The sequence below is a fragment of the Dromiciops gliroides genome, chromosome 2 (assembly GCF_019393635.1).
Source record: "Dromiciops gliroides isolate mDroGli1 chromosome 2, mDroGli1.pri, whole genome shotgun sequence".
Taxonomy (NCBI): domain Eukaryota; kingdom Metazoa; phylum Chordata; class Mammalia; order Microbiotheria; family Microbiotheriidae; genus Dromiciops; species Dromiciops gliroides.
The window spans coordinates 113,386,702-113,411,839 of record NC_057862.1 but is presented as its reverse complement, the minus strand read 5'-3'; the positions used below and the strand labels follow the sequence as shown (position 1 = coordinate 113,411,839).

At 41.3% G+C, this 25,138-nt stretch overlaps 1 protein-coding gene across 1 annotated transcript in view; it reads right to left on the bottom strand.

Moving 5' to 3' along the window:
• PDE8A (phosphodiesterase 8A) overlaps positions 1–25,138 on the bottom strand; it is a 262,918-nt gene that overhangs the window by 33,331 nt on the left and 204,449 nt on the right. Inside the window, 6 exon segments of the mRNA XM_043987196.1 lie at positions 5,992–6,127; positions 6,404–6,452; positions 20,827–20,991; positions 22,001–22,027; positions 22,029–22,072; positions 24,865–24,942. Of these exon segments, the coding sequence (XP_043843131.1) occupies positions 5,992–6,127; positions 6,404–6,452; positions 20,827–20,991; positions 22,001–22,027; positions 22,029–22,072; positions 24,865–24,942 (499 nt within the window).

The following is a 25,138-nucleotide window of genomic DNA, read 5'->3' as shown; positions in this document are numbered from 1 at the left end:
TTTACCTTTTTATGTTTCTCTTGAGTCTTCTGTTTAAACATCAAATTTTCTATTCAGCTCTGATCTTTTCATCAGGAATGCTAAGAAATCCTCTATTTCATTAAATATCCTTTTTTCCCTGAGGGATTATAATCAGTTTTGCAGGGTAGGTAATTCTTGGTTGTAATCCTTGACCTTCCAGAATATCATATTACAAAAGTTCACCCTCCTTTAACATGGAAGATGCAAAATTATGTGTGATCTTGAATATGGCTCCACAATATTTGAATTGTTTCTTTTTGGCTGCTTGTAGTATTTTTCCTTGATCTGGGAGCTGTGGAACTTGGCTATAATATTCCTGGTAGTTTTCATTGTGGGGATTAGTGGATTCTTTCAGTTTCTATTTTACCCTTTGAATATAAGATACTGGGAAAGTTTTCCTTTATAATTTCTTGAAATATCATGTCTACACTCTTTCATTAATCATGGCTTTCGGGTAGTCCAATAATTCTTAAATTACTTCTCTATTTTCCAAGTGAGTTATTTTTCCAATGAGATATTTCACATTTTCTTCTATTTTTTTCACTTTATTTTATTTTTTCTTGAAGTCTCATGGAATCCTTAGTTTCTACTCACCCAATTCTAATTTTTAAGGAATTATCTCTTCAGTGAATTTTGTGCTTCTTTTATCGTTAGGCCAATTTTGTTTTTTTAAAGTGTTATTTTCTTTCATAATTATTTTTATGACTCTTTTACCAAGCTGTTAAGGTTTTTTTTTTCAGAATTTTCTTGCATCACTTTCATTTATTTTCCCAATTTTTCTTCTACCACTCATTTCTTTCTTTAACTCTTCTAGGAATTACTGCAGGCCTTGTGTCCAATTAGTATTTTTATTTGAGGCTCTGCTTGTAGCTGTTTTCACACTATTGTCTTCTTCTAAGTTTATGTCTTGGTCTTCCCTATTACTGTAGGAGCTTTTTATGATCAAGTTCTTTTTTTGTTGTTTGCCCATTTCCCTAGCCTATTTGTTCACTTTAAAGTTTATGTTAAAGTTGGGCTCTACTCACCTGGGAGTGGGGAGGATGCCAAGCTTCAGGGTTTTTTTGTGTGTGTATTGCTGTTTTCAGAACTAGTTCTGGGGGGCATGCAAAAGTTTTTGGTGCTTCCTGAGAGAGGTGCAGTCACTGCTTTCCTCATCTGCATTCTGGTCTTTATTCAAGAGGGACTCTTGGTCCTCTCCTCTTGGCCCTAGAACTGTGTCGAGAACCCCTGAAGCTGTAAATTCTAGGTTCATCTTGGCTTTGGAACTGTGACCAGGGCCCCTGCTCCATTATGACCAATCTCCTCTTTGCCCTGGAACTGTGACCCAGAACTGTTTAAGGGCATAGAGTTGCCAATCAGTGCCAGCTGTACCCAGTGCCAGTAAAGGATTCTTTGTAATTTCTTTCTGACCAGAGGTCCTCCTCCCCCTTACTCCCTCCTGGCTGAGAGCTCTTGAAATAAGTGCTGCTGCCGCTCTTGTCCTACCTGCCTCTGGTACTCCTGCCCTTCTCTGGGTCTGTGTCCACTCCAGTATATTACAGGCTTCTCCTGCAGACCTCCTAATCTATCTTATGCTGCATAAATGTTTTCCTCTGGCCTTTTATTGGCTCTACTACTCCAAAATTTTATTTGAGGCATTATTTTAAAGCTGTTTAGAGGGAAATATCAGGAGAGTTCAGGGGGGTCCTGGCCTGTATTCTGTCCCGTTGGCTCTTAATAATGTTAAATTCATAAACTTAAACTCTACTAGACTCATCTTGGAAAGGGCCACATTACAAAACCTAACAATACAGGGCAGTTAGGTGGTGTTGTGGATAAAGCACCGGCCCTGGATTCAGGAGGACCTGAGTTCAAATCCGGCCTCAGACACTTGACACTTACTAGCTGTGTGACCCTGGGCACCAGTCACTTAACCCTCATTGCCCTCCAAAAAAACAAACAAAAAACCCCATACAATACAAAGCAGGATCAAGCCTCTTAACTTGCTCTCTGATACCTCCCAAGAACCAGCCCTGGTGGCACAGAACTGAGGAGATGGGCTTGGGGGTGGCTACAATAACTAGTGACTTTGTCACCTTCATCATCCCACATCATGGACCTAGAAGTAGGAGCAGCTTCTACCCCATTAAGTCTAGGCTGTTCTAGGTCAGGCCTAACTCAGGCCAGTCCACTGACTTAGTTTCATGATTAGAATGAAATGAGACCATCATAGACACGTACTGGTTGACAACATGAAGTTTACTTAGCAGCGATACAGCACTGATTCAATTACAACAACAATAACAGTAACTTAACAATTATATAGTGCTTTAACAAATTTCAAAGTGCCTTATAAATGTTACCTCTTTTGAGTCTTACATCAGCCTTGGGAAGTAGGTGTCATTACTATTCCCATTTCATAGATGATGGTGTTGAGGATAGACAGAGGTTAAGTGAGTTGCCCAAGGCTACGTAGTTAATAAGTGTCTGAGGCTAGATTTGAACTTAGTTCCTCTTGACTCCAAATTCAGAGTTCTATTCACTGCACTACCTAGCAGCTTCTTTGCTTCTCTGCTGGTCAGAAACAGGTATCAAACTCCTGAATCCTCATGGGCTGGCTTTTGTAGCTATGTCAATGGTTCAACCCTGAGCCTTGTGGACCAATTAAGTCTCAAGGATGAGATCAAATCTCATCTCTGACACTTATTAACTGTGTGAACACAGACATATCACTTTAATCCTTAGTTTCTTCATTTGTAAAATAGGAATAATATTTACAAGTTACCTACCTCAAAGCTTCCAATGGAATAATATAGGTAGGTAAGAGTATTTTGCAAAATCTAAAGTGCTATTTATTGGATCATTGCCTTGCTGAAAATAACCACATGCTTCCCAGCAGGTCATCTTATACTAATGCTGTTATTTTGTATACAGTACATTTCTCTCTGTTTCAGTTCATGTGGGTCTTTACAGGTTTTTCTGATAGCATCCTGTTCATCATAATTTTTATATAGTACCTTGAACTTGACAGAGAATTTTCTTCACAATAGCCCATACATTTTGACATTGTATCATCATAACTATTTCCCTCCATCCCATTCCCTTCCAATGATATTTACTCTATTGTCTATCTTATTTTGCCCTATTTTTCCTCAAAAGTGTTTTGCTACTGACTGCCCCCTCCCCCACTCTACCCTCCCTTCATTCACCCTTCCCTCCTTATCCTCTTCCCCTCCTACTTTTCTGTAGGGTTAAATAGATTCTTCCCAATTGAGTGTGTGTGTTATTCCCTACTTGAGCCCACTCTGATGAGGTTAAGGCCTTTGAGCTAATTCTGTTTTCTAAATTTTTCTTCCTCCCTCCCTTCTCAACTCTCCCTATGAAACCAAGCAATTCAATATATGTCATACATGTGGTGCTATGCAGAACATCTTCACCTTCCTCGAAAGTGTTTTACTTTTTACAGTTCCCTCCCCCAAACTTCCCTTCCCTCCTTCCCCTCTTCTACCCCCTGCCCCCCCCCCATCTCCTTCTCCTCCCACTTTTCCTCAGGGCAAAAATGTATTACTATACCCGCTTGAGTATGTATGTTATTCCCTCTTTGAGCCAATTCTGATGACAGTGAGGTTCACTCACTCCCCCACTCCTTCCCCCTCTTCCCCTCCCCAACATAAGCTTTTTCCTTCATGTGATCTACCTCTCCCCATTCTACCTCTCCCCATCCCCCTCCCCCAGTCTATTCCTCCTACCCCTCAACCCTATTTTAAAGATGTCATCATGGGTTAGCTAGGTGGCACAGTGGACAAAGCACCAGCCCTGGGCCCATGAGGCCCAGAGCCCAAATTTGGCCCCAGACACCAGACAACCCACCCTGTTTGCTCCACAAAGAAGGATACACAAAAATAAATACTTTACAAATAACATCCCTTCATATTCAGTTCAGACCTGTGTCCTCTGTGTATTCCTTACTGAAAAAGTTCTTATGAGTTGGAAGTATTATTTTCCCATGTATGGATGTAAACAGTTTAACCTTTTAATGTCCCTCATGATTTCTTTCCCCTGTTTACCTTTTATGATTCTCTAGGGTCTTGTATTTGAAAGTCAAATATTCTATTCAGTTCAGGTATTTTCATCACAAATACCTGAAAGTCCTCTTTTTCATTGAAGTCCCATTTTTTCCTCTGAACGATTATACACACTTTTGCTGGGTATGTGATTTTTGGCTGTAGTCCCAGTTCCTTTGCCCTCTGGAATATCATATTCTATCCCATCCAGTCCTTTAATTTAGATGCTGCTAGATTTTGCTTTATCCTTATTGGAGCTCCATAATATTTGAATTCCTTTTTTCTAGCTGCTTGCAATATTTTCTCCTTGACCTGGGAGTTCTGGAATTTGGCTATAATATTCCTGGAGGTTTTCCTTTTGGGATCTCTTTCAGGAGGTGATTGGTGGATTCTTTCAATTTCTATTTTAGCTTCTGCTTCTAGAATATTAGGGCAATTTTCCCTCACAGTCTCTTGGAGGATGGTGTCTAAGATCTTGTTTGGTCATGGTTTTCAGTAGTCCAATGATTTTCAAATATCTCTCCTGGATTTATTTTCCAGGTTAGCTGTTTTTCCAAGGAGATATTTCACACTGCCCTCTATTTTTTCATTCAATTGAATTTACTTTACCACATCTTGGTTTCTCATAAAGTCACTAGCTTCCATTTGTTTAATCCTAATTCTTAGGCAGTTATTTTCATCAGACAGTTTTTTTAATCTCCTTTTCCATTTGACTTTTCAAACTGCTGACTTTTTCTCATGACTCTCTTGCATTGCTCTCATTTCTCTTTCCATTCTTTCCTCCCTCTCTCTACATATTCCTTCTATCTCTCCTACTTTCTCTTCAAAATCCCTTTTGAGAGCTTCCATGGCCTGAGACTAATTCATATTTTTCTTGGAAGCTTTGGATGTAGGGGTCCTGTGGTTGATTTCCTCATCTGAGGGTGCACCTTGATCTTCCTTGTCACTGAAGCTTTCTATAATTCTTTTTTTTTTACTTTTTTTTTTTGGTGAGGCAATTGGGGTTAAGTGACTTGTCCAGGGTCACACAGCTAATAAGTGTCAAGTGTCTGAGGTCGGATTTGAACTCAGGTCCTCCTGAATCCAGGGCCGGTGCTCTATCCACTGCACCACCTAGCTGCCCCCGCTTTCTATATTTCTTAACCTTCTTTGCTTTGCTCATCTTTTACTTGACTTTAAAACTCTCCACTGGAGGGCCCTTGCTTGTCAGTTCCACTACTGTTCCCAGCTTCAGAGGGTCCCAGGTGTGTTGGTTTTGAGGGGAGGGCAGGTTTTACTCTTGCCTGGCCTGTTCTCTGGTCTGAAGATAACCTCAAACCTACTTACTAAAACAACCGACCAGCAAAGCTTCTGTGGTGTGGTTCTTAGCTTCGATGAGCCTGTGCTCCTCTCCACCCGTGCCCTCCTGCTGCTCAGGATTTCTTCCTGGTTCCCCGCTGGGGTGTGACAGCCGATTTCCTGCCTAGGTCCTGCTGATACCCCTGCACTTTCCCCCCAAGCCAGCCATTCAGCCCTCTCACCCAACCACACCCTCAGTTCCAGAAGATGCTGGTGCTGTAGCTGATTCAGAGGCTCTGGGGTAAATTCCTTCATTGTGGCATGCCTGGGGTCTCTGTTGGCATGATTGCAGGGTTGGACTTTACTCATAGCCCAGCACAGCCCCCTGTAATCTATCTATAGCTGGAAAATAATCTCAGCCTGTATTTTTGTGGGGTTTTCTGCTCCAGGGGTTCTTTTATTGCTGTTTTTGGGGTACTTGTATCAGAAGTGCTGTGTTTTTAATGTCTTTCCTTCACCATCTTGGCTCTGCCCCCCCTAAAGTGCTATTTAAACGTCAGTTATTGTTTCCATCTCAATTCCATATCTTCCCATGTGCTCTGCACATAATAGATGATTTATTGTAGTGTAAGATTTGAGGATTACTAACCTTTTGTGAGTGGCAGCCTCCAGTTCAAAAATGTTGAAGTCCCAGTACTCTTCCTTTTCCATGGCCTGTGCTATCCATGTTGGGATGTCATTGAGGGAGATGGGAGAAGTTAAATTACTTGGAACCTGATGAGGATCTGCAAATGGATATGTTTCAGGATAGAAAGAAAATTAGAAGTCTGTATTTGTTGAAATGTTTCTTAATACAGCATTTACTTTGTGGAACTAAGACTCCTTTATTTCTGAAATTAAAAAAAAAAACCCACTAATGACTTTGACATGCTGGTAAATTTCTAGGAAATAAAAAATTAGAAAAAGATATCATTTAGGAATTTTTATTTGAGTAAGCTATTTTTTCAATGCTGGGTATATTAAGGCACCTACAACTGAAAAATAAAAATCAAACAACTTACGTTTTGATGAAAAAATGTATTCATTCCCTGAAAACCTTCGTAAACCATCCTGTTAAAAATGGGGTAAAATGAAAAAGAAAGAAAAACAAAGCTGTCAGAAACAATCTTTCCAACATCACACACCCAGGCTGTGCTGATTACTGCCCCCTCCTCACCCCCACCCCAATCACTTCTCGGGGTAGGGAAGGTGGCTTGTTTACTCAATCAGTCAACAGTTGGTAACTGTGCCTCCAGTGTTCATTAGTTTAGTAATGTGCTAGTCACTGGGAGAACTACAATAGAGATGGAAGACTCTCATCTGACCTGGAAGAGTTTAAGAGCTACTTGAAAGGACAGGATGTGCACACATAGAAAAAAAAAGTGAGAACAATGTAAGGCAGGGCACAATCCAGCATTGCATTGTGGACTTTGGACAGACAATAAGCACAGCATGGTCAGGAAGGGGAAAGAGTCTTGTGTGCACTGGAGCCAAGGTTGGCCTCATGGTAAGACTTAAATGGACCTTGAAGAATGATAAGGCTTTATATATAGGTCTAGATCAAGGGGGAGGGCATTGTAGGAACGGGCATGGGCCTGAGTGAAAATGTAGGGATGTCCATCTGGATAGAATATGAGATGAGATGGTAAGTATAATAGCATTTATACAAATCTTTAAAGGTTGTAAAGCAAGCATCGTCTCATTTGCATCTTAAAATGATCCAGTGGGTGTGTGATTGTAGGTACTGCTATTATTATTTTACACATAATCAATCTGAGCCTAAGAGGTTAAAGGATTTGTGCCTCATCATAAAGTTAGCATTTGAGGTGGGATCTGAATTTTGGTCTACTTAGCTGTAAATATTGTGTCATGCTGCTTTTCAGGGAAAACAACCTGAGGGGGAATGAATGATATATGTTAGAATATGGTAGGAGATATGGTTGAATAGGGCTAAGCCAACTTGTAGAAGGCCTTAAATGCCATAGGATTTGGCCTTGATAATTTTGTTTGTTGGTTTTTTTTTTTTGGCCGGGGTGGGGGGCGGCGCATAGGGGAGTTGATAATTTTGATTTCAATACTTCCCTCTATCTATGTGAAACATAACGTCTCTACACCTTATGATGACTAATCTAGAGAGGAACTTTAGGGACCATCTAGTGCAACTGAACCACCCTCTTTTTTTTAAACAGATGAGAAAACCAAGGAAAACAGAAAAGCTAAATGACTTGCCTAAGGTCACACAAGTTATAAGTATTTGGGGCAGGTTCTGAACCCAGGTCCTATGACCCCAGATGCAATGGCTTTTCTGCTATCCCATGCAATTTCCTGAATTGCTGTGAGCAACATATTTCATCACCTGTTGGCCAGTTTCTCATGATGAATGTCATTGAATCTGGATAGACTAATGCTTGGATGCCAGATACACAGTTCATAGAGGATGCTCAAATTAAGGCCTTCCTAGCTTTGTCAGACCAGCCGGAGCCCGTGTTCCAATGACCTCAAGGCCATCTTCATGCCCTTAGGAAGTTTTCATGGAGGTAGTCAATAAAAAAATCACTGTAAGGTCTTGATTATGAAAGGATTATTAATCTGATAGACGGGAGAGACCACAAGGTGCAGATTGGGGATAAACTTGGAGGTTTTTATAATCATTCAAGTAAGAGGCTATGAGGGTTCTCCACTAAAATGTTAACAATTGTGATGGAGATGAGAGGGAGAAAACCTGAGACACATTTTGAAGGAAGAATCCTGTATACCTGGTTGGCTATGAAAGATAAAGGAATAGCAGAGGTAAAAGAGGGGAATGTGGTACAGTAGAGGGAAATGTTGGATTTGAAGTCAAAGGACCTGGGTTCAAATTCAGGTTCAGCTACCTGTGTGTGCTGGGCAAGTCAACCTCTCTGGGCTTTATTTTTCTCATTTGTAAAATACACTGTGTGACTGCTAATGCTAAGGTTCAATCTAGACCCAAATCTGTGATCTGATATCCAGAGTATTCTAGTCTGAGAGAGACGAGTAATACAAATGACTGGCATAGGGAAATGTAAGGGGGTGTGATGAAATAATGGGATTTCGCAGATACTCAAAGATCCACCTGGAAATTAATCTAGACTGATTGAATCAAGTGAGAGTGATTGATTGCTGATTAGCCTACTTAATTGGATTGTAATCACACCTGGCTATCCCTTAAGAAGGTATTGTTCTCAGAAGCTAGACTGTGAACTCAACTTGAGAACACCTTCAAAACCAATGGATTTGGATGATGCCAACCAATCAGCTTGAAGCAGTGTGTAAGGACTGCCTCTGTTCCAGACCTATAAAAAGCTTCCACAATCAGCTTGCTGGAGAGTTCCTGATTAAAGCAGGCTCGTGGAGGAGGACTTGAGGAAGAACCCAACCAGGCTGGAACTCTATACGAGATAGGCCTTTTCTTAACTTTCTGAACTCCATGTTAATACCTGTATGCTTTAATAAATGTTTAATGCCCAAAGACTGGTGCTAAAGCTTCTAATTTAAGGTGATCACACAATGTAGATTTTAAATATCACAGAGGGGTAGGAGGGAAAGCAACCAACAGAGGCCAGAGTGGGGACTGTAGAAAGAACCCTAGTGCCCACACTTGGGAAACCTGTTGTCCAACAATCCTCTTCATTCCTTATTGATTTTTTTTTTGGCTGGGCAATTGGGGTTAGGTGACTTGCCCAGGGTCACACAGCTAGTAAGTGTTAAGTGTCTGAGTCCGGATTTGAACTCAGGGCCTCCTGAATCCAGGGCTGGTGCTCTATCCACTGCACCACCTAGCTGCCCCCCCTTATTGATTTTTAAAAATCACATTTTAAAAACTTTTTTCCTTTCCTCAAATTCTCAATCCCACCTGAGGTTCTCTTTCAACAGATGACTTCCCACCCTCCTACTTTACTAAATAAAATGGAAGGAGGTGGGGGAGGTTCCAGACTGTGATTTCAGTAACATGGTGAACTCTCAGGGTAGATTAGACCACAACCACCCTCTAAGGGCAGTTGGTGGCACAGTCGATTTAGCATTGGGAAGACTCATCTTTCTGAGTTAAAATCTGGCCTCAGATCCTGGGCAAGTCACTTCACCCCGTTTGCCTCAGTTTCCTCATCTGTAAAATGAGCAGGAGAAGGAAATGGCAAACCACTTCAGCATCTTTGTCAAGAAAACCCCAAATGGGGTCACAGAGAGTCAGAAACAACTGAATGGCAGTAGCATCATGTTCTTAGGGATGCTTGCGGATCTAAAATACTTTTTTTCCCCATCATTTTCTATCCATAAGACCCCTTATTTCTAGATGGTCAACTTGGGAAAATCCAATTAAGTTTTTCATGAGACATGAGTCTTCTTTCTTAAAGTGACACCACCATCTCTAGGCAGGTGAACAAAGGACCACCGGGGCTATTTTCAGCTTGTTTGTGTTTTTGCATCAATTTTAAAACTCCCCCATGAGTCCCCTGAACTTACAAAAAGAGGCAGGGCCTTTAGTTCCTATTTCGTGATGTCTAGGTACTGCCAGTTGGGACTCTTCTGACTGTGGACACCTCTTCCACTTCAATGGCTCTTTCTTGTACATATCTGACACCTTTTTTAGCATTGAATCTGGCATGTGAGCATACTGGATGCTTGGTAATTTACTTACTTACAGATCAACCAGAGGACTTGTGGAAAAATCCAACAGTTTTGGTTGAACTTAGCAAATCTATTTTAATTCCACAATTGAATGATTCTCAGATGGTAATAACAATAACAGCTCACAATTTAATAGCACTTGACAATTTACTGAGCACTTTTACATCTATTATCTCTTTTAATCCTCACAATGACCCTGGGTGGTATGTAGAACAGGTATTATTATTATCCCTATTCTACGACTTTAAGATAATGAGAGCACCTGCCTGACGGGGTTGTTGTGAGAATCACATGAGACGATATATGCAAAACACTTTGCAAACCCTGAAGAGCTATGTAAATGTTAATCATTATCTGAACACTCCACATATCACTGATTTTTTATTTTTAAATGTCACCTACAGGATGCTGTTTCATACATCTAACCTGAAGTACGCAACCAGCACCCCAAACTTTGCTTGTTGGCACTTGTTTTGCTAATGTACTCTTTATATAATGTCAATTTCCATTGATTTTCACTCTCTGATATTTCTGTCAGCCATGCTGTGACATTTATGAATGTGCCAGGCACCGTACTATTGCCATGAGACTGTAGGGCCTTGCGTTCATGCCATAAGAAGATCATCCAAAGGAAATAGGGATGTTTGGCTTGGAGAAGTCAAGTCAAACACCGGGCCCTGTGGCCCTGAACCAGATTAAAATGCAATTAGGGGGGCAGCTAGATGTCCCAGTGGAAAAAGCACCGGCCCTGGATTCAGGAGGACCTGAGTTCAGATCCGACCTCAGACATTTGACACTTACTAGCTGTGTGACCCTGGGCAAGTCAATCCCAACTGCCTCACCAAAAAAAAAAAAAATGTAATTAGGGACTGTTTAACAAAATAAATAAAGATATAATAAAACACAGATAAGATCACATTTTAAAACTAAGTCACCATGTAGTCTGCAGGGGTCCTTATACTCCTAGGTTTCTATTTGAGTTTGACCCACTGGCCTAGAGAAGGCTTGAGGGAGGTGGGATGGAAACCATAGCTGTCTTCAAGCATTTGAAGGGATGTCTCACGGAAAATGCATTAGACTTGTTTTTATCTGATTCCAGAGGACAATATTAGGAGCAATGGGTAGAAGTTTCAGAAAGACAGACTTAAGCTTGGGTGGAGGGAAAACTTTCTAACAACTGGGGCCATGCCCCAATGAAATGGGTTGCTTTGGGAGATTCTGGTTTCCCCCTTACTGGAGAGGTCTTTGAGCAAAAACCAGATGACTACTTGTCAAGCATGTCACAGAGGAAATTGGAAAGGAATAGTTGTCCACTGAGGTCCCTTCCAACTCTGTGACAGCATGATTTAAAAAGTCTTTCTTTGTAGCCTGTGACTACAAATTACTGTAGCTATCTCACTATGGGCTCATGTGACTGCAGAAAGCCATTCATGACCATTCAAGGATGGATATGCCTTCCTTGATTTTTCTGGAAAAGAAAAAGGCCCATCTGTGAATTTACATGGGATTTTTCACACATTAATTAATTAATCTAACTGATCAGTCATATATATTGATATAATCAATTTATGGGATTATTTCTATATTAACATGTCAATTAATAAATTATTTATATGTTAATAGAATTATGTTACATGTACTTTGAACATTTATGAGAATATTCTTGAGATGAAGGACTATGCTCAATAGAATGAATGTATAGGTGCCCAGATTGAGGGTATCCTGAAATCTGGTGACAAGATGATCAGTGTGATAGTAGAAAGACTGACGGATTTAGAGCCAGAGGACCTATGTTCAGATCCTAGCTCAGTCTCTGTATGACTCTGGGCAAATGGCTTTATTCCTTGGGGACTCAATGTTGTTATATGCACAACAGAGGGTTAGATAAAGTCAGAGGGCTTTAACCATTTTGGGGGCCATGGTCCCCTTTGGACAGTCTGGTAGAGCCTTTGGAGCCTTTTTAGAATAATATTTTTATATGCATAAAATGAAATACTTAGGATTGCAAAGGAAACCAATGACATTGAGATACAGTTATCAAAACTAAAAGAAATCAAAACCACAAAGTCTGTGCTAGTTAATCTGTAAGCGCCCTTCCAAATGCTGCTGTGAGCCTCCGACCAGAACTGTCACCTGATGAACAAGAAACAATGCGTTGTAATGGTCTACCTAGCTTCCTGCTTTCTCTTTCTCCTTTAGTGGTCAGAACTGGGGCCACTGAACTAACCTCTGGTCTTAGCATGGCCTCAAACTGTGGGCCGAGGCAAAGGAATATAATGAGTCTTGGAATAGCAGCTCATTCCAGTAACTCTGTGTCGGTCTCTGAAGGTACTCCTGACCCTTGTACCGGGGTCCATACATGATTTTGCTACTCAGTGGTTATATGATCTTAGATAAGACATTCAACCCTGTTTTCTCATCCTGTAAAAAGGGGACAATAATTTCTTAAACTATGCACCCAAAGGGGCTGTTGCAAGAGTCAAGTGAGACTGTGCATAGAAAGGCACCTCAATTTTCTTATCTATAAAATGGGCATGATAATCCATACGTTCCTTATCAGGTTGTTATGAGAATCAAATGAGATAATGGCTATAAGTCTCTTATAAAGGGTAGTGAGCTATGTAAATGTGTATCATTACTGTGGCAGTCAGGAGCAGGGGCGCCTGCTGACATGGTCTCAAGGCTGCTTTGGGTTAAAATGCTATCTCAAGAAAGCTGCTAGAATGTAAATATGTTTTTGTAGCAGAGATAACCTGTGAACCCATTAGCACCTATTAGCACCTCAGCAGAGAGTGAGATCTTCAAGGGGAGGTGTGACAGGCCAGGTTCTCACTGGGGGAAGGTAGGACCATGCAGGCTAAAGAATACAGCTGAAGGAATCAGGAGACCATTTTTCTAGTCATAGACTCATAGCTCTGGAGCTAGGAGAGACCTTAGAAATTATCTAGCTCTCCTCCTTCATTTTACAGATGTGGATACTGAGGTCCAAAGAGGCAACAGGGCAGGGGGCAGAGTGGATGGAGTCAAGAAGACCCTAGCTCAAACACCATCTCAGACATGTACTGTGTAACCTCTTTTAACCTCAGTTACATCATCTGTAACATGGGGAGAATCATAGCACCTCCCTCACAGGGTTGTTGGAACGATCAAATGAGATAACACATGAAGAAAGCTCTTTGCAAGCCTTAATGCACTAATAAATGCTGCTGATGATTATGGTGGTGGTGGTGATGTGATTTGCCCAAGGTTACTAAGGCAGTACATGGCAGAGCCAGGATTCAAATCTAGGTCTTCTCATCCCAGTCTACCAATCTCAAATAATTTTTTTCCTTTGATGTAGAAATGCAACCAAAATACATCAGTCCTGGGTGTCTGTAAGAATTAAATGCTGTGGCTGGAGAGTTCACTGGCTGTGACTCCATGTCAAGGAATTGGAGGCTTTTCATACAGAAAGCACAGCTTCCCTCAAGTCTATGACCACAGGCGACATCTCCAAGCAGTCCCAGTCATCTGTACTGCAAATGAGTGAACGCAGAATTGTCCCATCTGGAAACCCACGTGCAAGCACACCCTATAGAGAAACACTGCATGTCTCCCAGGGTTGTTGTGAGGAGAAGATGGATAGGAAAGGGCTCTGTAACCTTAAGGCACCATAGAAATGGAAGCTCTGTTACTGAGGCTGTTATTATAACGAGACGATTAAGCAGTCTTCTAAAGCTTGATGTATTTTTTTCCAACTGCAGCAACACACAACCACCATCTGGTAAAACATATGGGAGTTGCAGTAGGCACTGGTGGAGGGAGCAAACACACCAACAAAATCAGTGATTCTGGAACTAGAGCAGTGTTGGCCCACTGAAAAGAGTACTGGCTCTGAACTCAAAGGAGCTGTGTTCAAATCCTGCCTCCTCATGCTCATTCCCATTGTGACTTTGGGCAAGTAAATGCACCTCCTTAGGCCTCAGTTTCTTTCCCTGAAAAATGAAAGGGTTGGACTAGATGACTTCATAGATCCCTTCTGGTTCTAGATTTATGATTCCAAGATACACCAAACTATACAGGCCCATTTTTGTTTATGAGGAGGACTGTTGTGCATGCACATACAAACACTTTATCTAAAATTTCATCAGAAATACTGTAAGGTGCAAGAAAGTACCATAATGCCTAATCAAGGATGTTAGATAAATAGATTTAAGGCATAAATTCATCAAATATTGCTTAAGTAACATCCCAAACCCTGAAATTATGAGAGCACAGCAGCTTTTCCTTCACCACTCACTCCCTTCCTTGCAGGCAGCACCACTGATCCCTTTCCACCCATTCTTCTCCAACAGATTATCCTCTCTATCATCCCCACTCTTTCACTCACCTTCCATCTCTTCCCATCTACTGGCTGCTCTCCTACAGGTGTGCAAACACACTCAGGTCTCCCCCATCTTTATTTTTGTTTGTTTTTATTGTGTGTTTTTTTGGTGGGGCAATGAGGGTTAAATGACTTGTCCAGGGTCACACAGCTAGTAAGTGTCAAGTGTCTGAGGCTGGATTTGAATTCAGGACCTCCCTCATCCCCCATCTTTAAAAAACCTTGAGGTGATCTGTCCATACCTGCTACCTATCATCTTATACCTCTTCTCCCTTTCATGGGTAAATGCCTTGAGAAGGCCATCTCCAACCTTCGTCTCCTCTCTCTTCCTTTCCTCTCACTTCTTCTTAAACCTCTGAAGTCTGGCTGCCAACTTCATCATTCTATGGAAACTGCTCTCTCCTGCTTCTCCTACCTGTCTGATTGCTCCTTCTCACACACCTCTGATGAATCTTCATCAAGGTAACACGGGCATCCTCCATGGCTCTGTTTTCTTCTCCCTCTATATTATTGAACTTGATAAGCTCATCAACTCCCATGATTCAATTATCATCTTTATGCAAATGATTCTCCCATCTATTTATCCAGCCCCACCCTCTCTCTTGAACTCTAGTCTTAGATCTCCCTCCAACTGTCTATTGGACATCTTGAACCAGATGTCCTGTAGACACCTTAAACTCAGTATGTCCCAAACTATGATTATCTTTCCCCTTAAACTCTCCCTTCTCTTGAACTTCTCTATTATTGTCAAGAGTACTATCATTTCCCCGGTCACCCAGGCTCCCAACCACACACTGAATGTCATCATTGACTCCTTTCTCTCACCCCATCTCCATCCAGTTACTTAGCTGACCAATCCTATCACTTCTACTTCTTGTGACATCTCTCCTACATGCCCTGTTCTCTCCTCTTCCATTGCCACCACCCTGGTGCTGGGCTCTTAGGACTTTGCACCTGGACTATTGAAATAGCCTCTTGGTTCATCTATCTACCTCAACCTTTTCTACACTCCTGTTATCCTCCACCGAGGTGTCAAATTGGTCTTCCTAAAATGCAGATCTACCTATGTCAGTCCATTATCCACTAAACTCCAGTCACTCCATATCACCTCCAGGGTCAAATATAGAATACTGTTTTGCTTTTTTTGGGGGGGGGTGAGGCGATTGGGGTTAAATGACTTGCCCAAGGTCACATAGCTAGTAAGTGTCAAGTGTCTGAGGCCAAGTTTGAACTTAGGTCCTCCTGAATCCAGGGCCAGTGCTCTATCCACTGCACTACCTAGCTGCCCCCTGTTTTGCTTTTAAAACTCTTCATAATTTAACCCCTTCCTAACTTTTTGGTCTTCTTTTGCCTTACTCCCCTATACCAATCCAGGGTGGCCCAGAGACATGGCTTCTTTGCTCTGGTACTCCATCTCCCGGTTCCAGGCATTTTTATTAGCTCTTTCTCATTCCTGAAACACTTTCTCTACTCATCTCTACTTCCTGGCTTCCCTGACCACCTCCAAGTATCAGCTAAAGTCACAACCTCTGAAAGAAGCCTTTCCCAGTCCTTAATCTTAGTGCCTTCCCTCCAATTTCTCCAATTTATTCTCTAACATCTTCACAAACAACACAGTGGTTTGCATGTTGTCTCCCTCATTAGATTGTGAGCTCCTTTAGAAAAGGGACTGGCTTTTTGCCTCTCTTTGTAGCCCAAGAACTTAGTACAGTGCCTGGTACCTATTAGGTGCTTAATAAATACATGTTGACTTATTACTGACTGAGTCAGAGGGAAAGGTTGAGGGAGTTGGATGGCAAAAGGAGGCTTTGTTTATGTTTAGAGAGGGAAGGGAGGGAAATGGGCAAGGGGAGAAGAGAGTCTCCTGGTGTATCCATATCACTGTGAGGCAATATACAGGTCCTTGGAAGATGCAGGTGAAGACAGCTATCCACTACCCCTAGCTCTGGGGAATAGACTTATAAGGGCATCCATTGGTCTATCTCTTCCCTGGTCTATACAAGTGTAGCTTACCTTCTCAAGAGGAAAGGGGGCTGAGGGGACATATAAATCACTGATTGTTTTTTCCTCTACCCTATTCTTGCTTCTCATCTTAAAAGGTCTAAATCGTGTTCATCTTTAGAATTAGGACTGGGGGTAGCTCGAATATAATGGGCTACCTCCCCTTCTCTTGTCCTTTCCATAAGCCCTTCAAGTCTTATTTGACCTGGTTTGCAGGAGCCTGAAACTATTTTCCCAGAAGATGATGCTTTTAATCCTATAATTAGAGATAAAGTGCTTCAAGTGCAGATGCCTGGCTGAGGTCACTCATTGAAATTTCACTCTGATAATGTCTACAAGTAATCATTTAATCAATCAACAAATATAAGCAGTGACATCATCATGATCGACATTTATGATATTCTAAAGTTAACAACACTCTTTCTGCCCATGATCTCATTTAATCCTCACCACACCTTGTGAGGTGGGACCTGCAGGTATTATACAGACAAGGAAAGCTAGATTCAGGGTGGGGGGAGGGGAAGGATTCATTCGGGGTTACCCTGCCAGTCAGTTTCAGTGGCAGGATATGAACCCAGATCTTCTTGAGTCCCTACTCGCTCTACAATGCCAACCCGGCTCTTTTCCTGCTTTAATCAAAGGGAGTGGAGTGGGGTGTTGTTATAGAACATCAGGGTACTGGAAGATTGAAACTAGAGAAGGAGCTACCTACCACCAAGGAATGAGGGAAGGGAACAGAAAACAGAAGTTAGGAAGGGGGCAGATAGACTCTGAGGACTTCTCAGCCCTGTTTATTTTCTACTGTGCTCAGACATATGGTGGCTATGTACTGTGGGATTTGTGTGGTGTGTGGCCACAGAGGCATGTGCTTGAGTAGGGATACTGCTATAGAACTGGGCAATGCTTACCAGTATTGCTTCCCAGGACTGAGGAGGGGGTGTTTTAAACATGACCAACTTTGTTTAAAAAGCAATTTAATTCCCAGAAAAGGCATACAGGGAGATACTAATGTAGTCTTATTTATTCTTCCATGGTTATACATGCGCTTTGAAAATTCTGACTGGTCCTGCTAATACTATAATACAATAATAATATAATGATGTAATTAGATCTATTCTGAAGGAGCCTGTCAGAAGGGATGTTATAATCCAGATGCATTTTGTCACCTTCCCTTCTTTATCATACTACAAGGTATGAGCTATGTGCAAAAAAGTGGGGGAGTGGGATTATTTGGTTTAATGTGCCATTAAAAATTAATAGTGATGAGTAATTCAGTCAAACAGAGGAGATTAAGTTAGTTTTTCTATGGTTTAACTAAATTAATCAACATTTCTGCCTTTTTTTTTTTTTGGTCTGAAAAAATGTGTGATTCAAAACCTAGTACGTTTAATGCCTGTATTCTCCTAATATTTCTATATGCCTCTGAATCATGGAACATCATGGGTTTCTGTGGAATCATGGCTGTAGACAAAGTCAAAGGACAGAGGAGAGATGAACGGTGGGTGAGAGCAGGCTGCAGCACATCTCGAGTGACGTGCCCCCCTTGTGTTCAGCGTCAGCTGAACTCCTGGAAAAAGCTGTTTACGTTTGTTGCTGTGACTCCTTCACCTCCCACTCACTTCTCTTTCCTTTGCAGTCTGACTTCTGACCTAGCCCTCAATTGGCAATGCTTTCTCCAAGGACACCACTGGTTCAATGGCCTTGTCTCAGTTCTTCTCCTTCATGACCTCTCTGCAGCATTTGATGCTATGGACCATCTCCTCCCCCTGGAATTTCTGTGATTCTGTTGTCTCCTTCTTCTACCTGTCTCACAAATCATCGAAACTCTGCATGCCTTAGTTTCATCTGCAAAATGAGTGGGTTGGTCTGGATGGCCTCTGAGTTCCCTTCCAGCTGTAAATCTGTGATCCTATGATCCTCTCTCTCCAGACCCATTTTGCATCGCTTCTTCTCACTCTTATATTCTGGCCAAACTGGCCTCCTAGTTGTTGTCTGTACACAACATTCCATTTCTTGCCTCCCTGACCTTGCATTGGCTATTTTCCACACCCAGAATACAATAATAACCATCACCACCACCACCATCACAACAACATTTCCATTTCCCAACAGGTTACATTCCTTTGGACTTTTCTACCATAGAACCTCTTCATCCCAGAAGATCATTTCAGCCCTGGAGCTCACGAGCCCTTGGTATCCTCTGCTCCCTGGGGTCCCTCCCTCTGATTGGAAGGCTCTTCCAGAATCTCCATTTAAGGAGATTCCCCTTCCACCTCTTATCTATGTGCATGGTTTGTTGTTTTCTCCAGAAGACTATAAATTCTCAAGGGTATGGACTATTTTCTTTTAATCTTTGTACCCTTCCCCCTCCCCCCCCACCTAGAACAGTACCTGACACAGTAATAGAAGCTTAAATAAATGCTTGTTGAATAAATGAACAAATGATTTCCCTAGAGAGGTGCTGTCACTAGGGATGTGTGTGATTGGAAAAGGGGGTACACCACTCATATAGCCAGAGTGAAGGATGCCGGATGGACAGTAATGTAGTGAAACCTGTGGAATATAGGAAATCTTCCAGGCTAACAGGTAGATCTTCTATAAAGGATTTTGGATATGAATCACATAGGATAAGAAAGCATAAATAAGCTGTGATCTGCACAGTAGAAGGAAGACCTACATCAATGACATCATGGATTCTCTGAAATAGTTTTTGGTTCCTGATCCATCTGTTAGATCTTTGTTATACCCAACAAAAGGACTCATGGTTTGTATATACAGTTGATCCATTTCAGTTGCTGAGATAGTGAAAACAACCAACCAACCTTTTCTTGATTGAGTTATGTTATTCATCCTAATTATAATGACTAAATGAGACTGTCTATAGGGCAGTCCTATCTAATGCCCAGCATCTACCCTGTAACCAGTAGAGAAGTAGCATGGCATAGTTTGAATCCTACCAACCTTTAAAGAGCTTCATAATCATCATCTTTTTTTTATCAAATGGTAGGCTTTGTGCAGATTATAACCCATTTCTTAGGTGGTCCTTCATTTTGTGTGTTTTGAATGATGTCAGGAATCTCCTCAGCCCAAATAGTCTCTTTTGCTTATCTTCAATAGTGTCAGAAATTCTATTAGAGATTTTTTTGCTTTTGAGTTAGGTTATTCCATCTGGAAGTATCCTTGGTTAAAATGCAGATTTTCCTAGATATGGATACTATGTTAAGGGATTTAAAGTCATTCACACTTTAGTATGAATAATTAATTACATATTTTCTTTCTTGAAAGCTAGTTGAAACCAGGAAAATGAAGTGATGAGAGGAGAGAGCATTTCAGGAATGGTGGACAGTCAGTGAAAAAGACATGGAGTTGGGATATGGAATGCTGTGTATAACAAGAGAGTACACAGAAGGGGGTAAAGAAAGAATAAAAAGGCTGGAAAATCAAAAGTTGCCAGGTTGAGAAGGCTTTAAAAGGCAAACGGGATATTATATTTGATGCTGGAAATAAGAAGAAGCCACAGGGATTTATTGACATGTTAGATCTGCTTTAAGAAAATCACTTGGACAGATGAGTGAAGGATGGACTAAAGTGAAGAGAACCTGAGGCAAAGGAGCCAGCTTAGTAGGTGAATGCCAAGAGTACAAGTGAGAAGTGTTGAGGGCCTGTACAGGAGTAGCCACCATGAGAAGACAGAGAAAGGGATATTATAGGAGAGATACTGTGAAGGCAAAAATGACAAGACTTGGCAACAGCCTGGATAGAGGTCCTTGGACCTCTCATAGCACTTTGTTTCTCACTTACAAGGTGCCCTTAACATGTATTCCAGTTATCTGTCTATTTAATCTTTAATTAGACCGAAGGCTCCCTGAGGGCAGAGATTGTCTTTTTTTTAAAATGTGAGCCAATATTGCTCTTATTATTATTATTAATTTATTATTTTTTTTTTTGCAGGCAGTGGGGGTTAAGTGACTTGCCCAGGGTCACACAACTAATAAGTGTCAAGTGTCTGAGGCCGGATTTGAACTCAGGTCCTCCTGAATCCAGGGCCGGTGCTTTAACCACTGCGCCATCTAGCTGCCCCAGAGATTGTGTCTTAATCTAAACTTGATTCTGTCTCCCAGCTGCCAGTACATGGTTCTGCACATAGGTGCTTTAATAAATATTTGCTGAATTAAAATGAGAGGGTGCCAAATATTAATTATCACCCCCTTTAAGAGCCAGCCTTGGTCCTACCGACTGGGTTCTGATAGCACTTGGCAACTTGAGGTTCTGGTGCCGAACAGTGTTCCTTGATATCCACACTGGAAATTAAGGCTTAACAAATTCACTGGGCCCATGGTTGCTTGTTTATTCAGATAAAAGAATTGGGCATTTCTAGTTTTTGAAAATGTAAAATGCAACAAAAATGTGAAAGTGAATCTCTTTGTTACTTACAGACATGAGGCCGCCAACAAGATCGCTGGCATGGGGATCATCATCCTTAGTCCCAAGTTGTGGAGAATATAGCTCAGTGGTTCTTAGGATCTCCAGCACACGGTCTAAAGCCTCTGCCACAGGTATGGGACTGCTTTCTTGTGCAGCGTTGATGATATTTATCACCTATATTAAAACAATGCATTGTTTGTAGACTGAATAAATCGCAGAATTTCAAGGTTAGAGGAATACTCAGCGGCTAACTTTTCCAACTCATATCTGAAAAAGAATCCCTACTACAACATATTCGTCCAATAAATGGGCATCCAGACTTGGCTTCCAGATCTCCGGTGGAGGAAGTGCAGTATTTCCCAAGGCTTCCCATTACAATTTGGATGGTTCTAAATTGTTAGAAAGATTTTTCCTCAAATCAAGTCTAATTTTGCCTCTTTACGACTTCTAGCCATTGCTCCTCGTTCTGTTCTTTGGGAACTAAAAGAACTAGTCTAATTCTATCTACACAATAGCTGTTTAATTACTTGAAGTCAGTTATCAACACCCTCCTTCCCCGCAAGTTTTTACTTGTTCAAGCTAAGCATCCCTAGGTATTCATATAGTGTAGATTCAGGAAACTTTACTGTTCTGGTTGCCCTCCAGCTTATCAATGTCCTTTCTAAAAGATGGTGCTCAGAACTGAACACAATATTCCAGATGTGGACTGACCAGGGTAGAAGACAGCAGGACTATTACCTCCTGATTCCTGGAAGCTATGTCTATCTCGATGCAGCCCAAGATCTCATTAGCCATTTTGGCTGGTTCATAACTCTACTTTGTATTGAACTTGGAGTCCATGAAAATTCCCAGATCTTTTCACTTAAACTATCTTCTAGCCATATTGTAATTATATGACATTGATTTCTTGAACCCAAGTTTCAAACTTTACATTTTTTGTCCAATCAATTTCATCTTATTAGTTTCAGCTCAATTTTCTAGTGAAACTACAGGAAACCTAAGTGAAAATCAATTCTATAGTGTCAGGCTTAATGGCAGCATTCATTTCTGATTTACATAAGACTGCCCCCATCCCTATCCTTGTACAGTGAACTAATCTGGGATAAAAAAAACCCATCAACAAGAGACAATGGAAATTATGTTTCATGTTGGTTCAGTTCAGTGGGAGAAAGGAAGTATCTACCTTTGTGATGGGTGCTTCAATAGTCATTTGAATGTATCCTTGCCATGGAAGAGTGCCGTCTCTGTGAACCTCCTGTGATTAAAATGAAATGAAGATTACTGTTAGTGTAAACACTGTGCCACACAATCTGTGCCTCAAATCAAATCATTTTCAATTTTAGGATTGTGGAGTTGGAAAGAACCTAGACATTAACTAAGGGATATTGGAAATGATCAGCCCCTTTCCTTTTATAGATAGAGAAATTAGGGCCAGCAAAAGTGATTTGCCCAAGGTCACATAATCAATATTCTTTCAACTCCACTCTGCTACCTCCTCCAGGGAACCTATTTCTTAGTTTCCGGGGCTGTGCATAAATCTGAAGGTTTGTCCCAGCAATTTGGCCCTGATTCAAAAGCATTGACAGAGAAATAGCTTAGGGAAAACTTTTTTTATTGCCCTAAGTAATGATACTCACCTCTAAAACATAAACCATTTCCCTGCAACCTTGATAACAAAATCAGGTTCATTTACTGCTCTGCTTTAACCGTCTCAATCAACCTCTTCTGTATGACTAGTGCTGCTTCTTCTGTTCTATTAGCCAGAATCACACTTTCCCACCTATTGAAACATCTCAGATTATTACAGAGAGGAAAACAAAAGGATCCCTCTTGTACTCCAGCCCCGCATCACCAACTACCTTCTGGAGTGCTGGATGCCCTATAGTTATCCCAATTTCAATATATCCCAAACAGACACATTGTTACATCCCCCTTGCCAATGAGTACCTCCTCCAAACTTCCCTTAGAGTTAGAAATTGAAGGCAGCACCATTCTTTCTATCATCCAGATTCACAACTTTAAAGTCATCCCTCAGCCTTCCCTTTCTCTCACTTCCCACATCCAAACAATTGCCATGTCCTGTCAGTTCTCCCTCTTGCCTCTATCCCCTTCTTCACTTATATGACCACCACTCCAATTTAGGCCCTCATCACATCCTGCCTGGACTATTGCCAAAGCCTCCAGATTGCCTTTCCTGATTCTAATCTCTCCCTTCCCTAAGCCATCTTCCTACTCTGATGCTGAAATAATGTTTCTTAAAGCATCTGTCTATGCCATCTCCCAATCCAAGAATATTTCATGATTCCCTATTGCCTCTAAGATGAAACACAAAGTCATCACTTTGACCGGTTAAAGGTACTGACAAGCTGGTGGCTCCAGCCTACCCTTCTGGCTTTATTCTCCTTTGAACACTCAATCCAGCCAAACGGGGCATAATTGCGGTTCCCCAAATTTAGCCTTTCATCTCCCATCTCAAATTCTTGGTATGGTTGTCTTCCCCTGACTGAACTGTACTCCCTCTTCAAGCGTGCCTTAGAATTTCATAGCTTCCTTCAGAGCTCAGCTCAGGTGTCAGCTCGCTCCAATATGAGGTCTTTCCTTATCCAGTTCTTAATGCTCTTTCCCCTCCTAAATTATCTTTTACTTATATGGTATACACATCTTTTACTCGCAATAGAATTTAAATTCTTTCAGTTGGCTCTTTTCACTTTCTGTTTTGTATTCTTAGCCTCTGGCATGGTGCCTTGTGGATAGGAAATATTTAATAAATGTTGAACTACTGAATCATTTAGTCCATTATGCCTCTCATATGCCTTATTTTACATGAAGAAACTGAGGCCATTGAGGTTAGGTGAAGTCAGAAAGACAGTAGGTAGTAGAGCCCAATTTTAGACCCACATCGTCTGATTTTAAATCCCATGCTTTCCCCACTAAGCCAGATCGGCCCAGCATAAAATCAGCCTAAAATATTAGGGGTTATTTCCTCTTTTTCTTCCCACCATAACTCTAGGTGTTTGGAATTAACTTCCCAATTCTAGAAAAGACTATGATCACCCTAAGATTCAACTTTACCCAGGTCTTTTATGCCCTCTATGTGACAAGAATAAGTAATACAATCTACCGTTAACTGGACAACACATGTTTTTCTGGCTCAATTTTTCAGAGAATGATGTCCCTTCATTTGGGATGTTTAGACCAAACATTATATAAGGCAGCAGAAGCTTTCAGGATCTGAGATGTGACGCCTTTTTTGTGTCATTGTTATTATCAAGATATGGTTGTTCCTTATTTGGGATGGGGGTAAGGGGGGAAATCCCTACTCATGTTCCATGTACAGTTGGTCCACCATTAAATGTGGGCCCCAAGAATCTTATTGAAGCAGGGACTGCTTGGCCTGGAAAGGATTTTATATTAAAAACAAAACAAAACAAAACAACTCTCATTTGGCAGAAAAGGGAAGTCAGGCCAAAAGTGAGGAAGCATCTTGCCCAGTCACATGACTGGTAAGTGGCACATAGGGGAGCAGAAAGCAGGTAGTCTGACTCTGCTTCTGCTCCTGTCTCCACTTTGCCAGGCTACATTGGATCACTATGATCCACCTGGCCAGATGAAGGCCACAGACACAGTTTTTGGAGGTAGTGCCTAGTGCAATTGTTGGTTCTTCAGCTTATGGTATTTCCCCCCAGCTGCCAAGGAGCCAGAACCTTTGAAGACAAAAAAAGAAAGATAATTTTTGTTTGGTTTTTGTGGGGCAATGAGGATTAAGTGACTTGCCCAGGGTCACACAGCTAATAAGTGTCAAGTGTCTGAGGCCAGATTTGAACTCAGGTCCTCCTGAATCCAGGGCTAATGTTTTATTCACTGGCACCACCTAGCTGCCCCTTAAAGAGATCATTTTGGAAAGTGCAATCTAAAAAAAAAAAAAGTGCAATCCAGAATAAAAGAACAGAACTACAACTTTAAAAATATGCACAAATGAAAGTGGGCAGGCCAAGATTTTGTAATATTAAAATAAGAATTATTCCTGTTGCCCTATTTGTTACATACCATCGCTTCCTCGGGAGGTGGTTGATCTGACATCTAATGAACCTTTCCTCCTATCTTTGTGTCTGCAACACTGATTATCTGTGGGGAAAAAGTTTTTTTTTTTTTAATCTCTTAGCAGAATAATAGCAAACCACCCCAGTCTAAAAATTTCAGAAAATAAATTCTAATTTATGTGGGATGAGTGTACAACAACTTCAGTAATGTTACAGTTTCATGAAGGCCAATAATGTTCACTTCTAAGAACAAGACCCAGTTGAACTGCAAGGAAGACAGC